The sequence below is a fragment of the Thamnophis sirtalis genome, unplaced genomic scaffold (genome assembly GCF_051295495.1).
Source record: "Thamnophis sirtalis isolate CommonGarterSnake01/CBP01778 unplaced genomic scaffold, rThaSir2_p1.2 scaffold_9, whole genome shotgun sequence".
In the NCBI taxonomy this organism is placed as follows: Eukaryota; Metazoa; Chordata; class Lepidosauria; order Squamata; family Natricidae; genus Thamnophis; species Thamnophis sirtalis.
This window is the reverse complement of record NW_028261389.1, coordinates 17,701,871-17,725,407: the sequence shown is the minus strand read 5'-3', so window position 1 is coordinate 17,725,407 and position 23,537 is coordinate 17,701,871. Positions and strand designations below refer to the sequence as shown.

General features: G+C 42.7%; 1 protein-coding gene across 1 annotated transcript in view; it reads left to right on the top strand.

The window, feature by feature from the left end:
- Window positions 1–23,537, top strand: part of TMTC1 (transmembrane O-mannosyltransferase targeting cadherins 1) — a 172,609-nt gene that overhangs the window by 133,073 nt on the left and 15,999 nt on the right. Inside the window, exon 13 of the mRNA XM_087722949.1 lies at window positions 16,072–16,180. Coding sequence (XP_087579075.1) covers window positions 16,072–16,180 — 109 coding nt within the window. The remainder of the gene's footprint in view (window positions 1–16,071; window positions 16,181–23,537) is intronic.

Sequence of the window (23,537 nt, the reverse complement as noted above, 5' to 3'; positions counted from 1 at the left end):
TACCTACCTACCTACCTACCTACCTACCTATATATTATCTATCTATCTGCCTATCTCTCTATCCATCTCTCTATGTATCTAACTATCTATCTATCATCTATCTACCTACCTACCTACCTACCTACCTACCTACCTACCCACCCACCCACCCACCCACCCACCTACCTACCTACCTATATATTATCTATCTATCTGTCTATCTCTCTATCCATCTCTCTATGTATCTAACTATCTATCTATCATCTATCTATCTATCTATCTATCTATCTACCTACCTACCTACCTACCTACCTACCTACCTACCTACCTATATATTATCTATCTATCTGTCTATCTCTCTATCCATCTCTCTATGTACCTAACTATCTATCTATCATCTATCTACCTACCTACCTACCTACCTACCTACCTACCTACCTACCTACCTACCTACCTACCTACCTACCTATCTATCTATCTACCTACCTACCTACCTACCTACCCACCCACCCACCCACCCACCCACCCACCCACCCACCTACCTACCTACCTACCTATATATTATCTATCTATCTGTCTATCTCTCTATCCATCTCTCTATGTATCTAACTATCTATCTATCATCTATCTATCTATCTATCTATCTATCTATCTATCTATCTATCTATCTATCTATCTATCTACCTACCTACCTACCTACCTACCTACCTACCTACCTACCTACCTACCTATTTATCTGATGGTGTTGCTTCCCATGAAACAGCTAGATTATGCTAAATAACAGCAGCTTTGTGCAGCTATCTGTTATCTAGCTACTCTTTGATATTGAAGGCACGTTATTCTGTTTCTTCTAAGTAATAAATCATCCTTGATATATAGTCTTTAATACAAGGTTCATGTAATAGAGCTATATCATCTAAACTCCAATATCAGCTGCGATTAATCATGCCCATCAACTGTTTTGTATACTTGCCTACAAAATGTGAGGTGAAATACATTAATATTCAGAAATCCAATTAGAATCATACTGCTTATCCAATAATAGCTGCTACTTTTTGAAGGCAGCAAACATAATATGGTTCAAGCCACTCTAAACAATAATAGAAAAATGGATCTAAAGACAATGCCAGACAGACTTTTAATAATGCAAGTTTTGGGTAGATATACATGGCATCTTAATTTATTTGAATGGCTGTAATCTGACTATGTGAAAAGAAATGTTAACATAATAAACATTTCAAATTTCCAGACAATATAATAACTGGACAACCCTTGGCAGTTGTGTCATCATTTCAGAGGTATTTCATTATCTAAACAGAGAACCAGAATGACCACAGATTGGCAAAAAAGCAGTAGTAGTGTGAGCGACTTTTCATTTTTTGCTGGCTTCCCCACTGAGTTTCCTTGTGGGAATCTGGCCAGGAACATTGGAAATCTCCTCTCCCCTCCTCTCCATTCTCCTCCCCTCCCCAGTAAGTCACCACTGCTGAGTGAGAGACTGAGTAAGGGATTATGAGACTGGCTGGGAAACTGTTATGGAACATTGAAAATGAAGATCACGTGACTGTAGCAGAAGCATAATAGCAATAGCAATAGCAGTTAGACTTATATACCGCTTCATAGGGCTTTCAGCCCTCTCTAAGCGGTTTACAGAGTCAGCATATTGCCCCCAACAACAATCCGGGTCCTCATTTTACCCACCTCGGAAGGATGGAAGGCTGAGTCAACCTTGAGCCGGTGAGATTTGAACAGCCGAACTGCAGAACTGCAGTCAGCTGATATAGCCTGCAGTGCTGCATTTAACCACTGCGCCACCTCGGCTCTATTAACTGTAGCCAGTAATACTGAAGCAACCACATTTTCCCCAAATTTCATTGAGTCATGGATCTTGGATACATTCTGTAAGGTAGCCCATTTGAGATACCTTTGTTCAAAAATTGTTGCCCTATGATGTACCAGTTAAAGGTCATAACAATCAGTGTTTTAGTGTTATATAGACAGATTACAATCATAACGTAATGTAATATTCCAAATATGTTTTTTCAAAAGGCAGCTGGGCTCGATAAGAAGATGTTTTGCTTATCATCCAAGAAGCTTCTTCGGTTCTGGCTGAATGCTAGAGGATGGAAGGATTTATATTCCTTGCAATCATCTGGACTTTAGCATTCTTTCTGAGAGTCATTTAGGCAACTTGGAATTGTATCTGTGCCTCAGTGATTCTCAGAAAGAGTGCTAATGAACAGATGACTGCAAGAACTATAAATCCATCCTTTCAGCCAAAACTGAAGAAGCAGCTTGGATGAGAAGCGAAACGTCTTCAAGGAAAAACAAACTCCAACTGCCTTTTGACAAAAGTATCTTTGGGACAACCATGACCTGGATGACAGAGAATCTTCAAAGACAAATGTAATATAATGTAATATACCCAACTTCTTCTAGGCAAAGCGCTGTTTTTAGCTTTTAAGGTCTGCATTGTAAAAATAATGGGTAGAGCCAGAACAAAAGCTGAATGTGATTTCATTTACATTTTATGAATGTAGTTGTATTCCATTTCCCTTGCTCTCCTCCTTCCAGCTTATAGGTAGCTGTTTTTTCAGATTTGAACTGCACGAAAACAATTTAGTTTGTGTCTTTTTGCACTTCTCAGAAGAACATTTTCTTTCACAAATAAGTGAGTGTCGCATTCAAATAGAAAGAGTCTTCTAATCTATTTACGATGCACATGTTTATGATGCTATTTATTTAGTCTAGCCTATGAATGAAGTACCAGTGAAAGGATGATCAAAGCATACATGCATCACATCTAGCTATGGTTGCATTTTTGTGGGTGTCCCAAATGTTGTAGCCGTTGCTATAAAGCAGCACTTCCCAAACCCGGATAAAATTACCCCAAATTGGGTAAAAGTAGTTTTTTTTGTAATGACCCATAAATCCATTAACAATCACAAAAGGAGCTTTTAAATTGATTTCTGTAGATTTCTATGTGTACTAAAATATATTCAAAAATCTCAAAAAAATACTTTAACTAGTATTCCTAGTTAAACAAAAATCAATAAAATTACCAATGGTAATTTGTTTAAAAGGCATAAAGATCATTCAATAATATATATTTTTATAATACAGGTAATCCTCAAGTGATGACGATTTGTTCAGCGACCATTCAGTTACGAAGGGGCTGAAGAAAGGATCTTATAACCGGTCCTTCCAGTTTGATAAGACTTTATGATGAGTGGTTTGGGCTAGATGAAGGAAAAGGTTTAGGAGAAACTGCTATTGAGTCTAGACAACTTGAAATTTTAGGGCTGAGCTGGTCTGTGCTTTTGATTACATTTTTCATATTTGTCCAGATAATAATCTTTCATAATGAAAAATGATTCCAGAGAGAGTTGTTCACTGTCATTAAATTTGTTTTTGAGCCCACAAAATAAGATATTTCCGGCTGCCTATATTTTTTTGACAAGCAAAGCAAAAACCAACAACAATTCTTCTAGCTTTCTATTTTAGCCAGGGAGACTATTTATGAGTTTCACTCGATATCACATTTTGATGGGAGCCATGTAATGAATATTTGATTTTGTTTTCAGTTTTGAGATAGCATGTGTTATAACTTTCTTGTTTTTCTCTATATAGAAATAAAAATAGGGCAGTGAGACATAGAGCCGGTGCAAAATATTTTTGTGCTGTATAAAAAGTAGGGTTCTTCTAGATGATAAGACTGAGCCCAAAGGTGGGGGCAATTGTGTCATCATTTTGGAGTTCCCACAAGAAACCTAAGTCCAGTCCTCAGTGAATTGACTCTTAGCTAGCTATGGGCAAATAAATGCCCATTGTCTTTATTTTTGCTTTTACTTCAGCTTCATCTATACCAGTGGTGGCTAATCTTTTTGTTGTCATGTGCCAAAAGCGAACTCCCCCTGCGCATGCGCGCACAACCCCTGCGCCCCGTTTTGGGCCTAACAGGCCTCCTTGCAGCCTTCTGGGACCAAAATGGGCTGCGGGGGTGGGGCATACACCCCTGTACTCCTCCTGCCCCCACGCATGGACCCGCCACCTCCCCAGCCCTCCATGCATGTGTTCAGGTCTCCCACATGCGCCCCACCCCCCAAGCAGAGACCTGAAAATCAGCTGGCCAGCAGGGAGATGCACAGTGGAGTTGAGCTGGGGCGACGGCTCAAGTGCCCACAGAGAGGGCTCTGCGTGCCACCTATGGCATGTGTGCCATAGATTTGCCATCACGGATCTATACAAACAAGCCAAACAATATGGTAGCACAATTATGCTTAGCTTGCCAAATGCCTGCCAACCACATTTAACATGCCGTTAAATAAATTTCCTTTATTGTATCACTTTCCATTGAGCTCTGTTGGCCAAGATATATGCAGTGGTGTCTTATCAGATATATATTTTTCTTCCTTTGGTGAATTTATTAACAATAACCTGGCTCTTTCAGATTTACTACCTGTATGTCTGTCAAAAAAAAAAGGCAAGATGGTGAAGTGACATGCTGATGGAAGCCTAATCCATTTTCTATGATTGCACAAAAAGGAATGAAGCTTACACCACAACACTGTTTCTGTCAATTGTCCTTTCCTGACATACCCACACACTCCCCATTCTGAACATAAGAAACAGCTCTAGCTTAGCCCTACCCATTTCTTTCATTGATCTTAGTTTTGAAAGGGATTTGGGAGGTCTTCTAGTCTACTCCCCCTGCCCAATCTAGCCTATATTCTTTTTTCTCATAGCTGCACTGGATGAGAAAAGAAAATATAGCATCCTTCCAATCCCTATTATTTAGAGCCGCAGTGGTTAGAATGCAGTACTGCAGGTTGTTTCTGCTGTCTGCCGGCTGCGTGCAGTTCGGGAGTTCGATTCTCTCCGGCTCGTTGACTCAGCCTTCCATCCTTCCAAGGCCGGTAAAATGAGGACTCGGATTGTTGAGGGAAACATGCTGACTCTGTAAACCACTTAGAGAGGGCTGTAAAGTACTGTGAAATGGTATATTAGTGCTATTGCTGTTGCTATTACATCCCAAAACATGCAGGTTGAAAACCTTTCTTTTCTCAATCTGTCTTCCAATCAATACATTGATCTTTTTTTTTTTTTTTTACTGGAACTGTCTTCATTTTTAACCAAAGAAGTTATTACATATGATCAATGCCATTTCTTCCCATCTAACACTGAACCAGGGCCAAAATGTTATTTCTCTCCTTGGATCAAGTCGCATATACAATTCAAGCTATCATCTACAAAATGCTATAATCATTTTATTATCTTGACAAAATCTGCACATCGTTCTCTTGTTTTTTTTTTTTTTTAAAACCCTAATAGAAAAAAGGAGATCATTGATGCTGTGAGTAATGAAAAGTATTTATTGCTGTTGCTGAATTGATTTTATTTAATGTTTTAACTGATACTTGCGTTTCCTTTAGCCTTGCTAGATTCTGATTGTTTCAGCAGTTTTTTAGGTTCTAAAAAATAGGTACTAAAATCTAGTATTCAGGAGAAGTTCAAACGTTCTGTAAATTCATAAATTAGCTGACCTTTTGCTGCTGAGCAAAGCAGGGGAAAACATGTGGATTTATGGTTACGGCTCTTTTATATTAATTAAAGTGTTGGCATTTTTGTCTCCAAAGCAGAACTGTTTGTTTCCCCTTCCTGCATGCAGAAAAACATTTCCAGTTGCGCAGTAGTCCAATATTTGCTGGGAGCACATTTGTTGAAATTGACAAAGCCACAAATACCGTGTTTCCCCGAAATTACGACATGCCCTGATAATAAGACCATGCCATATTTTTCCTGTGGGCAAAAATATACACCCTTCCCCAATAATAAGCCCCTGGACACCCCCTCCCCAGCCAGGCAGAGCACCACTCACCACCTAGCGATATCCTAAAGGGGCAAAGCCGCAGGAACCGGGGGGGCCAAAGGCGCTCATATTGCTTGACGCCTTTGGGATACCACTAAGTTGGTGGGTGGCACTGTGCCCAGCTGGAACAGGGGCTTGCTAGGCAGCTGCTCTCATGAGCAGCTGCCCGGCAATGCCCCTTTCCAGCCGGGCAGAGCGCCTCTCACCGACCCAGTAATATCCCAAAGGCGCTAAGCCACGTGGCGCTCTGCCCAGCTGGAAAGAGAGGTTGCGGGAGCACTTGTTCTGCCTCCAGCTCACGTGCCTCCCTGTCTCACCATGCCCAACGCTCCCTGCAGGGTTGGGCCAGGGAGGCACCACCGCTGCTGCCCCGCTGCCACCACTGCTGCCACCTCACCACCACCACCCCGCTGCTGCCGCCGCCACCATGCTCTGACCATAACCGGCTTCCAAACTCCAGAGATCCGTTGCTGAGTCAGCAGCGGATCTCCAGAGTTTGGAAGCCGGTTATGCTCAGAGCATGGTGGCAGTGGCAGTGGGGCGGTAGTAGCGGTGTCACCTTGGCCCAGCCCTGCAGGGAGAGTTGGGCATAGTGAGGCAGGAGGCACGAGAGCTGGAGGCAGAACAAGTGCTCACACAACCTCTCTTTCCAGCCGGGTAGAGTGCCACGCGGCTTAGCGCCTTTGGGATATCACTGGGTCGATGAGTGGCGCTCTGCCCAGCTGGAAAGGGGCATTGCCGGGCAGCTGCTCATGAGCATGGTCACCTTATGGCGAGAGATTGTATCAGTGGTTTGCCTATTTGTTGCGTTGCTGCGACAGCGCAACACATCCATTTGCCCCTGAGGCTGTGCCCGGCTCTTCAGGCGCCTGCTTGCAAGAGAGCAGCCACCTGGCAACCCCAAACCAATAAGCTCCCCCCTCCCGATAATAAGGCCCAAGCAAAATTGGGGGGGGAGAAAATAAGACCCTGTCTTATTTTCGGGAAAACACTGTATGACATTCCAAATCCCTCATTTTGCCCTGCTGCCACAAGCACCTCCAATTCCATGCGGAGCTAAAACATAAAATAAATACAGATGTCTTAGCTGCAGCCAGGATTTTTGATTATGCCCTCTTTAAAAGTCAACTTTTCAGATGTGCTTGCATTTTGGAATCCTGCCTTTTTAAATGGAAACACTCCAAGTTCTCTTCTATAACTTTGGAAAAGTCCTTTGAATTGTTCAAGGTTCAAACGTGCAGCCATTGTCATTCCCTGGTTTAATTGGTGAGAGATTGTTTGCCTTTTTAGGAGTGAATGTAAGGGGGGGGGGAAAGGGCGGCTCTTCTAATTTGATGCCGACAGATCTGAGCCTTGGTGGCACAGTGGTTAGACTGCAGTACTGCAGGCTACTTTTGCTGACTTCCAGCCACCTGCAGTTTGGCAGTTCAAATCCCACCAGGCTCAAGGTTGACTCAGCCTTCCATCCTTCCGAGGTAGGTAAAATGAGGACCCAGATTGTATGGGGCAATAGGCTGACTCCGCTTAGAGAGGGCTGTAAAGCACTGTAAAGCAGTAAGTCTAAGTGCTATTGCTATTCTGTAATCATACTCAAAATATATAATTTGTGAAAGACTAAAGCCACTTTAGGAATTAGTTGACAGGGTTTCATTGATTTTGCTATTCTGTGGATGAGACTATTTACCAGAAAAGCCATCCAGAGGAGGAATAACAAAAGCTGTAGTATTATAAGCCTGGGATTTTTTTTTTTTAGAGTGTCATAAAACAAGATGGAAGTTATTTTCTTGGATCTAATATTGAATTTGGGAGTCCTCTGAACAGTTGGGCCCTTTACCTAATGGTCCAGCTTTCATTGAATAATTGATTTAAACACTACAAGTCTTCTAGTATAAAACTAGGTGAATTGAGATCCGTAGGTTCTTTCATCATGGACTGTTTAAAATAGCACACATACATCTCGTTCTTGATTCACAAACACATTTGGGACTAGAACTTCTATTGTCAAGCAAGGCAGTTTTTAAGTGATTCACACCCAATTTTACAATCTTTCTTTTGCCACAGTTGTTTAAGTAAATCATAGCAGTTGTTAAGTGAATCATTCAGTTATTCAAAGAATGACTTCCCGCCTTGACTTGGCTTGATAGAGGCCGGCTGGGGAGATCATATGACCCTGGAATGCTGTAGCTTCGGAGAGCCCACAAGCCCGGAGCTGCCATTTTTGGGGGGGGGGGAGCTGTGGGAGCTGCCAGGAATCATGCTTACCAATACAATACAATAGTGGAGTTGGAAGGGACCTTGGAGGTCTTCTAGTTCAACCCCCTGCCTAGTATAGGAAACCCTATACTGTTTCAGACCAATGGTTATCCAACATCTTCTTAAAGACTTCCAGTGTTGGGGCATTCACAGCTTCTGGAGGCAAGTGGTTCCATTGATTAATTGTTCTAACTGTCAGGAAATTTCTCAGTTCTAAATTGCTTCTCTCCTTGATTAGTTTCCACCCATTGCCTCCTGTTCTACCCTCAGGTGGCTTGGAGAATAGTTTGACTCCCTCTTCTTTGTGGCAACCCCTGAGATATTGGAAGACTGCTATCATGTCTCCCCTACTCCTTCTTTTCATTAAACTAGACATACCCAGTTCCTGCAACCGTTCCTCATATGTTTTAACCTCCAGTCCCCTAATCATCTTCGTTGCTCTTCTCTGCATTCTTTCCAGAGTCTCAATGCAGTACTACCTGTACTGGTTTTGAGTCATTTTTTTCACTGACGTCGTAACTTTGAATCCTTGCTATATGAATGGTTGTAAGTCAAGGGTGACCTGTATGTGATGGTATTATTTCCCACCTGCATTTCCCTGACCCTTTTACTCAGTGGTGGGATTCCAATAATTTAACAACTGGTTCTCTGCCCTCATGACCAGCTGTGTAGGCGGGGCTCGGTGATCATGTGACTGGGTGGGTGTGGCCAACTGAATGTCACTTACATCGATGGGCGCTTTGCCTTAGCTGTTACAATGTCATAAGGGTTAACCGGAGAGGCAGTTTCTGTAAGCAGGGCAATAAAGATTAGGCTAGAAATAACACCAGAATGTTTCCTTCCTGCCTTCCTTACAGGATTAGCCCCGTAAAGTGGAAAAAAACAAAAGGAGATTTCTTCCAACAACTGGTTCTCCCGAAAAGGTGCAAACTGGCTGAACCCCACCACTGCTTTTAGTATTGAATTGAATCTTACTGCTTTTTTCCTCATCTTCATCAAAATTAGACAAAAGGAGTCCTCTCTCTCTCTCCGTCCCTCTCCCTCCCTCCCTCTCCCCCTCCCTCTCCTTCCCTCTCTCTCTCCCTCCCCCCTCCCTCCCCCCCTCTCTCTGAAATACCATGTTCCAGTGTTTCAGTTTTATTATATAAAAATGATGGAAACTGCTAATAAGTGACTTTATTTCAAAGCACAAAGTTCCCACAGGGAAAATATTACCTTAATTGGTGTTTCTAGGGAAGCTTTTCATTAGCTGAACCATCTTCAGTTGTTACCGTTGAGGTCCATCTCTCCCTCAGCTATTAATATTTCAATCTTCTTGGGGAGCTACGAATTCCAAGTCAAATATCATCAGTGATTATCATTTTTTACAAAGCAAATTTGGAGAAAGTATTATTATGAGTATTGATAAGGTCTGCATAATAGAGGCATGGCATCCTGGAGAACCCTAGAACAGAGTTCAGAATAACAGAGTTGGAAGAGACATTGGGGGTATTCTAGTCCAACACCCCCACACACACACCCCGGGCTCAAGCAGGAGACCCTATAGTAGTGGCTAGGCATCCCAAAAGCATGCCAAAAGCATGTGGGCGTGACCGTGCGTGCCCACACCCAAAATGCAATGCACTCCCCCCATGCATGCACACACAACCCCCTCTCCGCGCATATGCGCAGGCCTCACTGAATCCTCTGGACTTCCGGGAGGCACATTGAGCTGTTTTTTGCCCACCGCAGGCTTCACTTTCTCTTTCTTGTGCTCTGATTACTAATACAAGAAATAGCACCTGTGGGTGGACTGGAGGCGGGGGTGGGGGCAGGAATCAAATGTGAGAGGAATGTCTGTTTACTATCAACAGCAACAAATGTTTTTCTCTCTGTTTGAGTTCTTCCGCTCAGCAGTGTTAATGGACATTTCTCCTGTCCTTGAGTTGGCAGATAAGTAGGCCACCCTAAATTGCTTCACCTCCTTTGCCGAGCCCTATTCTCCTTGAATAGCGAAGCCAGGCAGAAGTGTTCTTCTTCTATATTAAGAGTGCAGAAGATGAAAGGACGTTCGACTCAGCCAGTACTTTGGGAAGTGAGTTTGAAATGGGGTGGATAATACTGGCTTGGAGACATTTCTCCAGCCTAAAAGACACTGATTTTGAACACTCTTTAGTGCTTGTGATATAGTCATTCTTAGTAAGAGGCAACAGCGGTTGTGTGGTGCTCTGTACTCTGGGCTGTGTAGCTGACTCTGAAGCAGTGTTTTGATATTTTTGTTTTATGTGGCTCTCTAAAGTGGTTCCACCACAAAACCGCGTTCAACTAAAGCGCGCTCGACAAAACCGCATACCTGACGTCATCACAGCGCGACGAAAAAAGCACGCTGTGAACGCTAAAGCTAAAATTAACCCCTAAACCTAAACCTAACCCCCTAAACCTAACCCTAAACCTAACCCTTAACCTAACGCTAAACCTAACCCTAACCCTTAACCTAACGCTAAACCTAACCCTAACCCTTAACCTAACCCTAAACCTAACCCTAACCCTTAACCTAACCCTAACCCTAAACCTAACCCTTACCTTAACTTGAATCGGCTTGCTTTTAAAGCGCTTTTTAAAGCGCCCTTTTTTCTCCGCGGTCGCTGTTGTTGCGCTGCTGCTGATGTCAGCAACGCGGTTTAATCGGGCGCGCTTTAGTGGACTGCGGTTTTGTCGTGCCACGCTCTAAAGTAGCTTCTCATTTCCACCCATTTGGTCTAGGAATAACAGAGGTGGAAGGGACCTTGGAGGTCTTCTAGTCTAACCCCCTGCTCAGGCAGGAAACTCTATAGCATTTCAGTCAAACGGTTGTCTAATCTCTTCTTAAAAACTTCAGTGTTGGAGCATTTACAACTTCTGGAGGCAAGTTGTTCCACTGATTAATTGTTCTAACTGTCAGGAATTTTCTCCTTAGTTCCAAGTTGCTTCTTCTCTCCTTGATTAGTTTCCACTCATTGCTTCTTGTTCTACCCTCAGGTGCTTTGGAGAATAGGTTGACTCTTCTTCTTTGTGGCAGCCCCTGAGGTATTGGACCACTGCTATTGTGTCATCCCTAATCCTTCTTTTCATTAAACCAGACATAGCCAATCCATTCTTTATATGTTTTAGCCTCCACTCTCCTAATCATTTTGTTGCTCTTCTCTGCATTCTTTCTAGAGTCTCAATATCTTTTTTATAGTGTGGTGAACAAAACTGGTTGCAGTATTCCAAGTGTGGTCTTACCAGCACGGGATCTTCATTCTATTCCTCTGTTCAAAACAGGTTAGGTGATGGATCCTGCCCACCCTTGCCTCAGCAGGTACCAAGGAGGCTGCACAGTGTTGAAAAACATGGTTACTAATAGCAGTATCACTTAGACTTATATACTACTTCACAGTGCTTTACAGCCCTCTCTAAGCAGTTTACAGAGTCAGCCTGCCAATCACCTCCACTAGACCGATTAGATCCCACAGATTAGGCCTCCTCCGAATTCCATCCGCCGGCCAGTGTCGACTGGCGACTACCCGGAGGAGAGCCTTCTCTGTGGCTGCTCCGACCCTCTGGAACGAACTCCCCGTGGAGATTCGAACCCTCACCACCCTCCAGGCCTTCCGCAAAGCCCTTAAAACCTGGCTGTTCCGAAGGCCTGGGGCTAAAGAGCTGTTGCCCCTGTCTCGAATGGTATGACTGTTGTGTGTTTTTAAATTATGCATTGTTATGTTTCGTTTTTTAAAATTTTTGTCTGTACCCCCCTTCCCTGATTTGAATTGTGAGCCGCCCTGAGTCCCCTTCGGGGGAAAAGGGCGGCATATAAATATAATAAAATCAATCAAATCAATCAAGCCTATTGCCCCCAACAATCTGGATCCTCATTTTACTCACCTTGGAAGGATGGAAGGCTGAATCACCTTGAGCTGGTGAGAATTGAACTGCTGGCAGCCGGCAGTCAACATAATTAGCCTGCAATACTGCATTCTAACCACTGCGCCACCCCAGCTCTTGTCAGATATGATGAGATGCTGGCTCTCTTACACATGCATGCAAAATAATTTTTGAATATCATAAAACAAGTGGACAGGAGCTTATATCCTGTGTCACCTTTAATGGTATTTTCTACTGTGTCATTTCAGGATTCATTCCCCTATGTTAATTGAAATTAAGATATTTGCCGTAAGCAGCCTAATCCCGTGAAACTTGCTATAGGTGTAAGAGGGCATAACATTGGAGTCTAGGTTCAGTAACATGGTGAGTAAAGTACAGGCAAATTAATCACTTGAGCTTTGTCTAGGACAGTGTTTTTCAACCTTTTTTGTGCAAAGGCACACTTTTTTCATGAAAAAAATCACGAGGCACACCACCATTAGAAAATGTTTAAAAAAATTCTCCTCGCTGCTCCGGTCCTCCGCGATTGTTGCTATGGGCGCACGCATGGGACGTCAGTGACGTCCCTGCGTGCGCTACCTCCCGGCGGTCCCCGCGTTTTTAAAGTAAACGCGGGGCCGCAGGGACTTAATAGAGGCATCCCTGTGTCCCGAAAGCAACTTTCGGGACACAGAGATGTCCCGAGGCAAAAACACCCGGCGGGTGTTTTTCCCACGGCACACCTTACACTATGTCACGGCACACTAGTGTGCTGCGGCACAGTGGTTGAAAAACACTGGTCTAGGACACTATTTCTAAAGTGTTAGATCCTGGCAAGTGTAGACAGAGATGATTTTGCTTCTTAATATCCACTGTTTTCTTAGGGTGCCTGACTTAAGCAGAATTCAGAATCATGAAGACTTTTGAACTTGCTGGTAACTCATAATAAACTTCATTTAGTACCTCTTGCTTTTAAAATAATGAAAACCTCATTCATTGTAGATCGAAATAAGGGTATATATGCCTTCACGTGTCTTAAAGAACCAAAACATGTAGGTATAATTGTGGTGAAATTATAGCAATAGCTTTTAGACTTATATGCCACCCCTCTGTGCATTTTATAATGTCGGTATATGGCCCCCAACAATCTGAGTCCTCATTTTACTGACCTTGGAAGGATGGAAGGCTGAATCAACCTCAAATCCCATCAGGATCAAACTCCTAGCTGTGGGCAGAGTTAGACTGCAAGTCTTCATTCTAACCACTGTGCCACCAGAGCTCTTTGAGAAATTATGGGCATTCATAAATTTTATTATTTTGAGTTTGCCATATTTATTGACTGTGGTTTTCAAAATGTGTTTAGTGATGTAAAACGAATGGAAAGGATACAGCTGTAACAGAGGCAGATACCTTAAACAACTTAATTTGTTCGTCTGTAACTGGAACCAGTCCTCCAAGATATGTAGCAAAACCAAAGTGTTCCTATCCACTGTCACTTGCTTCTCCTATCTGAAAATGCCAGGGATTCAATTCGAAGCACATCTCTAACGAGTTGTGGTTTCTTTCTCTGTTAACATCACACTATCTTTGCTTAAGAAGTACACAGTGAAGCACACAATCTACTTTTTTCATTGATTGGGGTTGATTTAGATTGAAAGGTACTGACTTAAGAAAAAAAAACCTATAAAATAAGTATTCTGCAGTTGTTGCTCTCCCAGTTGTTTTACATCATATAGGTGCTTTATTGTATATTTCTGAAACAGAAAGTTGCAGGTAAAAAGTGAAGTCCATCATCTGGCTGTTGTTAACATATGAAATAAGAAATAGTGAAATTATTTCAAAATGGTATTGATCAGCGAAATGCTCATGACTTTTTGCTTTCAGTTATCCTGTTCTACCAGGGTCCCAGAGGTTCGCTTGTCATTACCCGTGAAAAACTTATTTTATTAGTTTCCAGTGCCTTGTTGTTACAGAGTTAGCATCCATTCGTGGAAAGAATTTATTTTATTTTAATTGCATGTATTTGTCAAATTACTGTGCCCATCACACTGTCAAGGTTCCAAGTAATACATCCCATTCAATAAGTTCCTTAAAGAACATTTTATTAGGATATTTCAAATTCCTTGTGGAAAACCGGCTCTAAGTTGGCGCCAGTTTTCCTCCCCGAATTAAAAGTAAAACTTCATCACTTCCTCCCCCAGAGTCTCAGTCACATGATTCAATCAGCATACAGTCCAGTTGCTACTGTGTTTTTCCAAAAATAAGACAGGGTCTTATTTTCTTTTGACCCCCCAAATTAAGCACTTGGCCTTATTTTCTGGGAGGTCTTACTATTTTTGAAGTGCAGGAGGCGGCAAGCATGGTCACCTCATGGCTGCTGCTGTGTTGCAAAATTTTCAGGGAGGGCTTATTTTCAGGGGAGGGCTTATTTTAGTGCATGAGCTCAAAAGCCCGATTGGGCTTATTATCCAGGGAGGTCTTATTTTTGGGAAAACAGGGTAGATGACCTCAGTCTCCAGTCACTGTCCTGTGGACACCGGAACAAATGCCCTTGATTCCCAGGGGAAAGAATTTTATTTAGACTACAATATCCCAGCTAATCTCTACACTCCTCTCTGGCCCCTTCACTCCAGGCTGGGTCAGCCCTGAAGCCGTGAGAAAAGAAACAGCAGAGAAGCTCTAGGTAGAATAGCAGTAAACTTTTGGGAAAAAATATTCAGGCGTTGTGGCATGGTTTTTCCTTGTGACGCTCTCTGGAAATAAAAAGTTGGACTTTGCGAAAGTAGGATACAAAGATTACAGTATTGATACTTTAGAATTTTGGTGTGGTGAATGGACTCAGTTATAGCAGCAGTGGATACCCTGTTGAAAACTAAAAGACCCGTTGGGAACCGTTCTGCCTGGAGAAAATCTCTCCATGTTGACTTAAGTCCACATTGCTGGGGCTCATGCTCCATTGAGCTAAGAATCAACATTGACTCGATGACACATTATCACCAATGAAAGATATTTTTGCATGATTTGTATTCTATTCCAGCATTGTTGAATAATGCTGTCTGTAGCATTTTTGAAGGTTAGGAGAATGACTTTTTCTTTGTTCTTGGAGCACCAGACAGATTGCTTGAGAACAAAAGATTTAGATAAACTACTGAATCTCTCAAGCAAAGTCTCTCTCTCTCTCTCTCTCTCTCTCTCTCTCTCTCTCTCTCTCTCTCTCTCTCTCTCTCTCTCTCTCTCTCTCTCTCTCTCTCTCTTCTCTCTCTTCTCTCTCTTCTCTCTCTCCTCTCTCCTCTCTCTTTTCTCTTCTCTCTTCTCTCTTCTCTCTTTCCCCCTCCCTCCCACTCCAAATTCCTCTAGTCTTCTGTTTGGACTGAGATTCTCTGAATCTAGTTTTTGTTGTCTGGTTTTAAAAAAAAGGAAAACAAGAGTTGAAAAGCAGGAAAGGGGATTTTGTGAATATTTCATAGGCCCATGATGGCGAACCTATGGCACACATGACAGAAGTGGCATGCAGAGCCATCTTTCTGGGCACGCGAGTCATCGCCTGTTGCTCTCCAGCATGCCGGCCAGCTGGTCTTCACGTGTGCGGGAGCACTGGAAACAGAAGAGCAGTCGCCCGATGTGCATATAGGCGCCGGGAAGATGATCTTCCAGTTTCCGGCATGCACATGCGCACCGGCCAGCTGTTCTTCACGCATGCATGCGTGCCAGAAACCGGAAGATCAGGTGGCCATTTTCCCAGCGTGCACAAGCACGCCAGGCAACTGCTCTTCTGGTTTTCGGCACGCGTGTGCACGCTCAGCAATCTGTGCCGAAAAGGTTCACCAACACTGTCATAGGCGATCCAACAGTAGGGAACAGAAGCATTTGCCAACAGGTGCCAGGGTATAAAACATTCACGTATCCAAGCACCTCTCACCCATTCACCCAGCCAGGATGTGGAATCTAATACTGTCCCAATAGACACTCAATAGAAGAAGTTAATTATTTAGCCTTTTCTGAAGAGGTTGTTTTGAGTATGTTAACTGTGTGATTTAATCAATAGGCAAGCTGAGTAAATTATTAAAAGTGCTGTCTTTGCTATCCACTCCCTGTTATTTGACTTTCAGGAATCAAGGGAAGAAAGAGGAAGCAGTTCTCCTCCTGAGAAATTCCATTCAGTATGGACCAGATTTTTCCGATGCCTATTCTAGTCTTGCTTCACTCTTGGCTGAACAGGTAACTGAAAAGATTCAGAGCCATCTTTTACCAGTCTGAACCTTCCTGATATGCTGGACTTCCATTTTCAAGATTTCCATGTTTATCACATTGTCTAGAACTTAGAGGGGCAGGAATCCTATGCCCCCGAAGGGCACTGGATTGGGAAAGCTCATCTAGGTTATGCCTTGTTGGTACAGTACGAGCCACGGTGGCGCAGTGGTTAGAGTGCAGTACTGCTAGCTACTTCTGCTGAGTGCTGGTTGCCTGCAATTTGGCAGTTCAAATCTCACCAGGTTCAAGGTTGACTCAGCCTTCCATCCTTCCGAAGTGGGTAAAATGAGGACCCAATTTGTTGGGGGCAATATGTTGACTCTGTAAACTGCTTCGAGAGGGCTGCAAAGCACTGTAAAGCTGTATATAAGTCTTAGTGCTATTGCATTCTGACTGTGCATTTTTGTACTATGGAAAGTGGACCTGCAAAGAAAGAAGTATCCTCCATAGGAGAAAGAAAATAAATAATCACATTTCAGATTTAAAAAATCACACACACAAAAATGGAATTCTCCCCTCCTCACCCCATTCCTTCTCAACAGACATGTCAATGGCTGCTGCTAGATGGGAAAGGGACTGAGGGATTGCACGATTGACTGGGAAATTGTCACAAAATGTTTAAAATAAATATCATGTGACTGCAGCAACAGCCCAGCCACATAGCAGCAACCAGTAGTACTGAAGCAGCCACAACCTATCCAAATTTTATTCCTATGGGAGTTAGGGATCCTGGATTTTGGACACATTCTGTAATTTAGCCCATTAAAGGTACCTTGGTTCAGGAATTCTTGCCCTGTGAGGTACTGTTTCGCCCAGTTAAATGTCTTTCTCAATATAAAATAGAAATAGAAATAAAGACAGTGGTAAAATGGTAAAAGAAAGGGAATAGGGGGAATAAGTGAGGAAGGAAGAAAAAGAAAAAAGAGATAAAAAACAGTGATTTCTGACTTTTTTTGATCCAGTAAGTACATAGTAAAGTTATAGTATCAACTTTTTAGTGAGGCCAAATAATAACCACCAGCCATTTCTATAACGGTAAGCTACTTAATTGTCAAAATCCAATCAAAATTTCAGATTTTTTTATTTCATTCAGAAAGTCCAGAAGCTATTTAACCACAAAGCTATTCACATTCTTGTCCCTATTTAATCAGGTTCACCATCTTTGTCAATTCCATCATCTTTTCAGGTCATTCCCTCCATTGCGGGACTAGGATCTGATTTGTAAAGAGTTACAAATTATAATATCTATGTTTCTGCCCTAAATAAGCAACTGGATAATTATAGATTCTAGATTTATCATTGAGAAAAAAAGGAGGAACTTTTTTTATGTTTTACAGACATCCCTATATAGTATGTTGTCCTAAACTATCTTAAGAATCTACAGAATACAGAATAACAGCATTGGAAGGGACCTTGGAGGTCTTCTAATCCAACACTGGAAGTTTTTAAGAAGAGATTAGACAGGAAACCCTATACCATTTCACACAAATGGTTGTCCAATCTCTTCTTAAAAACTTCCAGTATTGGAACAATCTCAACTTCTGGAGGCAAGTCGTTCCACTGATTAATTGTTCTGTCAGGAAGTAAATCACAGCAGTTGTTAAGTGAATCATTCAGTCATTCAAAGAACCCACTTTGACTTGGCTTGATAGAGGCCGGCTGGGGAGATCTTATGACCCTGGAATACTGCAACCGTTGTAAATGTCAGCTTTGGAGAGCCCACAAGCCCGGAGCTGCCATTTTGGGGGGGGGAGGGGGGCTGTGGGAGCTGCCAGGAATCATGCTTACCAATACAATATAATACAATAGCAGAGTTGGAAGGGACCTTGGAGGTCTTCTAGTTCAACCCCCTGCCTAGGCAGGAAACCCTATACTGTTTCAGACAAATGGCTATCCAACATCTTCTTAAAGACTTACAGTGTTGGGGCATTCACAGCTTCTGGAGGCAAGTGGTTCCATTGATTAATTGTTCTAACTGTCAGGAAATTTCTCCTCAGTTCTAAATTGCTTCTCTCCTTGATCAGTTTCCACCCATTGCTTCTTGTTCTGCCTTCAGGTGCTTTGGAGAATAGCTTGACTCCTTCTTCTTTGTGGCAACCCCTGAGATATTGGAACACTGATATCGTGTCACCTCTAGTCCTTGTTTTCATTAAACTAGACATACCCAATTCAATCTAAAATGGAAGGTGATGGTCCTGGAATTGTAAAAGAAGCCCATGATTAATGTTCTTTGCTCAAAGTGGTTGAGGAAGTGTATGTAATGACCTTGTCCTCCTCATGGAGGGTGATTTCAAGTCAGAGCAGACTTTGAAAAAAGAATAACTTTTAATATAAACTATGGTAGTTACTTTGGTAAGCCCAAGAGTTAATCAGAGGGCTCTGGTGGTTTAGATAATTTTGCACCTTTCATCAGTCTATTTTTTGTCATGCTGGCAAATTGGCTTGTCATTCTTGTGAGCTTCAAAGTAGCACTATAAAATTCTCCTTTAAAATGTTTACTGTCTCCTTCCTAGGGAAAAATCCTGTTTCCATGGAAATGCTTAGGAGACTCAAATGTTCCAAAGGTAGCTGTTGATTTAGTTGTACGTTTGATGTAGCTCATGGACTTTGTGCCAGGTTATGTATACAGTAATCCTCCACTTACGACCCCAGAATTTCTGTTGTTTAGCAAGGAAGCTTTCAAATGATCCCCGGGGAGTGTGGATATGTTGTATTTTGTAGTGCCTGCCTGTCTTCCTAGCACTTGTCTGTGCAGAGGTGGGTTCCTACCAGTTCACACCTGTTCAGTAGAACCGGTTCGTCAAATCTACCGAACCGGTTAGAAGAGGTTCCACCAGTGGACCCGGAAAGCAGGACACACCTACAGAAGAGGTTCCAAAATTTTTTGAAACCCACCACTGACACATACACACACACACACAGATAGACAGACAGACAGACTGACACAGAGAGAGAAAGAGAAAGAAAGGAAGAAATAAATAAATAAATAAAGAAAAAAAAAGAAAAAGAGTGAGAGATAAAAGAAAAAAGGGACAGAGAGACAAAAGGAAGGAAGGAGAGAGAGAGAGAGAGAGAGAGAGAGAGAGAACACATGGTTGGCAAGCCACTCCCACCAGGTCACATGGATGGCAAGCCACTCCCACAAAGGAGGCCACACCCACAGAGTAGGTTCCAAATTTTTTTGAAACCCACCACTGTGTCTATGGCACCAGCCTCACCCACCCATAGCTCTCAACCACCGGCCTGCTTGGCTGGAACATGGTTTCAGTGCTGTAAGCAAGTACTCCTGGATTTCCACCTCTTCCTACAATTGTGGTCATGTGAAGCCCTCGCTTAACAACCCACATAGTCTTTCCTTAACAACAGCAATGGGGAATGGTGGGATTGTCATTGGTAAATGATGTGGCCACCTGATTTTGTCCTTTATGACCGCATCCTTTAGTGATGGAAATTCTAGAGTCAATTACCATTGTAACCTGAGGACTATCTCTTAGATGACTGAAAGCAGCTCTCCAGACACCTGTTCGGAAGCCTTTCTCTTCATCTGTAGCTGTAGGCACTAACAATTGAAGACACCATGTTCAAAAAGCATGGTCTATTGTTGATGGACAGCATTTCAGATATCACCAGTATAATGATTGTAAAGCAATTGGGTGTGTGTGTTTATCAAGAAATGCTCTTTGCTCTTTCAAAAGCATCACAAAACTGAGAGTGGGCCCAAGAACTGCAAAAACCCTGAAAGGAAGTGTGTTGCTTTATGAATTGTAATTGATAAGAGTATTGGAACCTGATTATAAGGAATGAGGCAGGAACCAACATTAGTTCTGTTGTGCTAGAGAGAATGTTATGCCAGCGTAGATCAGGTTTCCAATGGCCAAATTCCATTATCTTGGAAACATGGAAAGCAAAATCCTAGGATTTAAATCCAGAAACACAAGATATATATGAGGACTTTGATTTCTTGCTTTATGTGCTTCACTAGCTGAATACCTGTGCTCCGCTACGAAACTATGTGACCAGGCTTGATAAATCGACACTTACAGCTTGAAAATTAATGAGTAGTTATGATTGGTCTCTCCTCTCCCCTTTTCTCCTCAGGCTTGCCCCACAGAAGCCCCTCCTCTCCTATCCCTCTTCTGTCCCTCAGGCTAGCCCCATTGATCCTCTCCTCTCCCCTTGTTTTCCTCAGGCTTGCTCCACACAGGCCTCTCTCATCTTATCCCCTTCTCTCCATCAGGCTGGCCCCATTGATCCTCTCCTCTCCCCTTCTCTCCCTCAGGCTTGCCCCACACAGGCCTCTCCCATCTTATCCCCTTCTCTCCATCAGGCTGGCATCATTGATCCTCTCCAAACTCCCAGCTTACAGGCCGGATGAGTCATGCACTGCCCAAGGCCAAGTGGCAGTTGGAACAGAGTTCTTTTTAGGTGGGGAGGGTGGAGTAAAACATCTTAACTTCTTAGCATCAGAGCATGTTAATAATACTATAAGAAATACTAATGATCTGATGGTCTTTTCAAAAAATCCTTCCTTATCGAGGACCTAGACACCAAGAGGAACATAAGTGCCAAATTTCAAGTTTGTAGGCTTTATGGTTCTGGAGCTTTCATGTTGTTGTGTGAGTGGCAATTTGCTTTTATATATATAGATTCTTGTTTTAAAGAAAAAGAACTAATTTTGCTAAGTTGTTCCATGACCCTTTGCCAATTAGGACAATCCTTGAGTATGGGGTAAAGTATTCGGAGAGCTAGGTTTTATAATTGTACCTGATGGAAGCCTGATATTAACCTTCTCCCTTTTCTGGGGAGCAACTCAGAGTTAAATGCACTTAGTTGGGATAAGTGAATCTCACCCATCTATCTTGTCTTCATTCCTGGTGGCTTCTGAGACACATCCATTTTGGCAAGAGAACATACATGGTTTGCCATTACCTTCCCCCAGGAGATATTTTCCCCTCCGACTTCTCATTCTAGTCTACTGATCTGGTATTCCCTGGAGATCTTCCATCCAAGTCTTATCTACGACAAACCCTGCTTAGTTTCCAAGTTAAATCTTCCACCTGGTGAGACTTCATGAGTTTTAAGGAAGAGTGACTTGACATCATTCTGTTCCTTCAAAGCTTCAGAATGGATTGAGGGAGACAGAACAATCCCAATCCCAAAAATTGAATTGCATTGGATGTTCAGGGCAACTTCCAGACTTATTATTTCCCAGGTCCTGTTCATTGTCAGCTGACTGTCATGGTCTTCGCTTTTGCCTCTTTTCCATCCACTTCTGGTAGAACTTTGCTGCCAAAAGCTACTCAAACTTTTTATCATTTTAACCATGTAATCCTTTTCTTATATACCAGTGTTTCTCAACCTAGGCAACTTCAAGATGTGTGGACTTCAACTCCCAGAATTCCATGCTGGCTGGGGAATTCTAGGAGCTGAAGCCTTTACAGCAGGAGTGTCAAATTCGATTTCATTGAGAGCCGTATCAGGGTTGTGGCCGGGTGGGCGTGGCCAGCTCGAGGTCACTCGTGTCGGGGGGAGCACCTGTGGCAGCCTGAGCGCTCTGTCAGAGAAAACGGGCTCCTGAGCTCTGTTTTCGGCAGCAATGGCCTCCTGCAACCCTCTGCCAATGAAAATGGAGCTTGGTAGGGCCATGTGCCAGTCCTTCACTGTTTCCAGGGTAGCCCCACAGGCCAGATCTAAGCACACCATGGGCCGGATTCGGCCCCTGGGCCTTGAGTTTGATACCCCTGCTTTACAGGCTTTCTTCCTTTTTCCAGAGCATGCGAAGTTTCCAAAAGTTGACCTAATTAATTTACAAGCATCGAGACAAAGTTCAAAAGAAATCCAGTCATTTATTAGGATCAACATTTTGGCATGTTCTTCTGTGGAGCCGAAATTGATTTTCGCTTAATTTAACTTTACCCCTGTGTCCCCTCCCTTCTGTCTGTGTCATAAATCACATCCACCAACAAGGTGCTGCGGCAGGCTATGAACATGCTCATTTCACACGCCAGCTGTAGGAATATGAGTCCTGACTCTGGCCAAAGGTATGCATGGAATTCTCCTCCCTTTTCCTATGTCTATTTGATAGTAGTCATGGAAACGCTTTACAAGTTGACACGTACACTCTTTCCCTGTGTTCTCCCCCCCCCCTTGCCTTACCTTTCTGTACTGAAAACCCAACACATCGCTTTTTCTGACCTTCCCCAACTTTAATCATCTGAAGGTCTTCTTATTCCATGAGGTAATCCCTCATTGTTCCTCCCAGAATGATGCCTCCATATAACTTGCCTCTCTTTGCTTCCTTTTTGTCTTTTCTCAATCCCCGCTGTGTGTAGGAAGCTCACTCTTTAATGCTTGTGCTTTATGATATAAATGTGTAATTGAAATTCTCTCTTCCCTGCGCAGTTGTGGGGGGGAAAAACTTACTCTCATATATCAGCAGTTCTGTAACATTTATAAGGTCTGCATGTGTGTCACGTAGAAATTAATAGGAAAGAGGGAGAGCCAGAATTCTATTCCAAACAGCCAGTTATAGTCCCGAAACTGTAATAATGTTAGACTAATGATGCGCTGGGCACCAGGTTCAGGAAGCATGATCTAGATTACTGGAAGCATATGTTTATCTTAGACTACGGTTCTCTGTTGACATCCTTTCATTTTCTACCATCAGAATTTTGTTTCCACTGCAGACGTCCAGCAGATAAAATCCCATGCTTCCAGGGCAATATGTAACCTGGGTTGGTTGATTTTCCACTTGGCTTTTAAAAGTCTTTTAAGTAACATAAATCAGCAGCAAATTGGCATGCATCATATTTGCTCCTAACAATGGATGCCTTGAAGCCCCATCAAGGACCTTAGTGAACAGTAAAGAATACAATGGGGAAACGAGTTTTATTTCTGCTAAATGGGTGTTTTGCACTTGTTTTGTGAGTGTATCCTTGATCTGAAGCCTACAATCAGTGCCCCTCTATGTTTTCTTAGCTAACCCAGAGGTCCAATTCCTGTTTACCTTGTGAAGGATTCCTTTTCTGCAAAAGCCACCCTGGATGTTAACCCTGCTTGAATTTGGATGCACACGTTCCCGTTAGTGTCGATGATTAATTTTTTTGCAAGCCCAAAGCATAAATTTAGCCTTGTTTGGTCAAATTTGGGAAATATTTGTTTTCAAAAAGCAACTTTGAATTAAATCAGTTCAGAATAGGTAGCGGTGTCACAGTTTTGGAGATGAACTCTTACAGAATTCTAAAAGGGCCCTTGCTTCTTAACAAAAGCGAGCAGATAGCTGTAATTCTAAATACATTTACCTGCGGTTAAGTCCCACAGAACT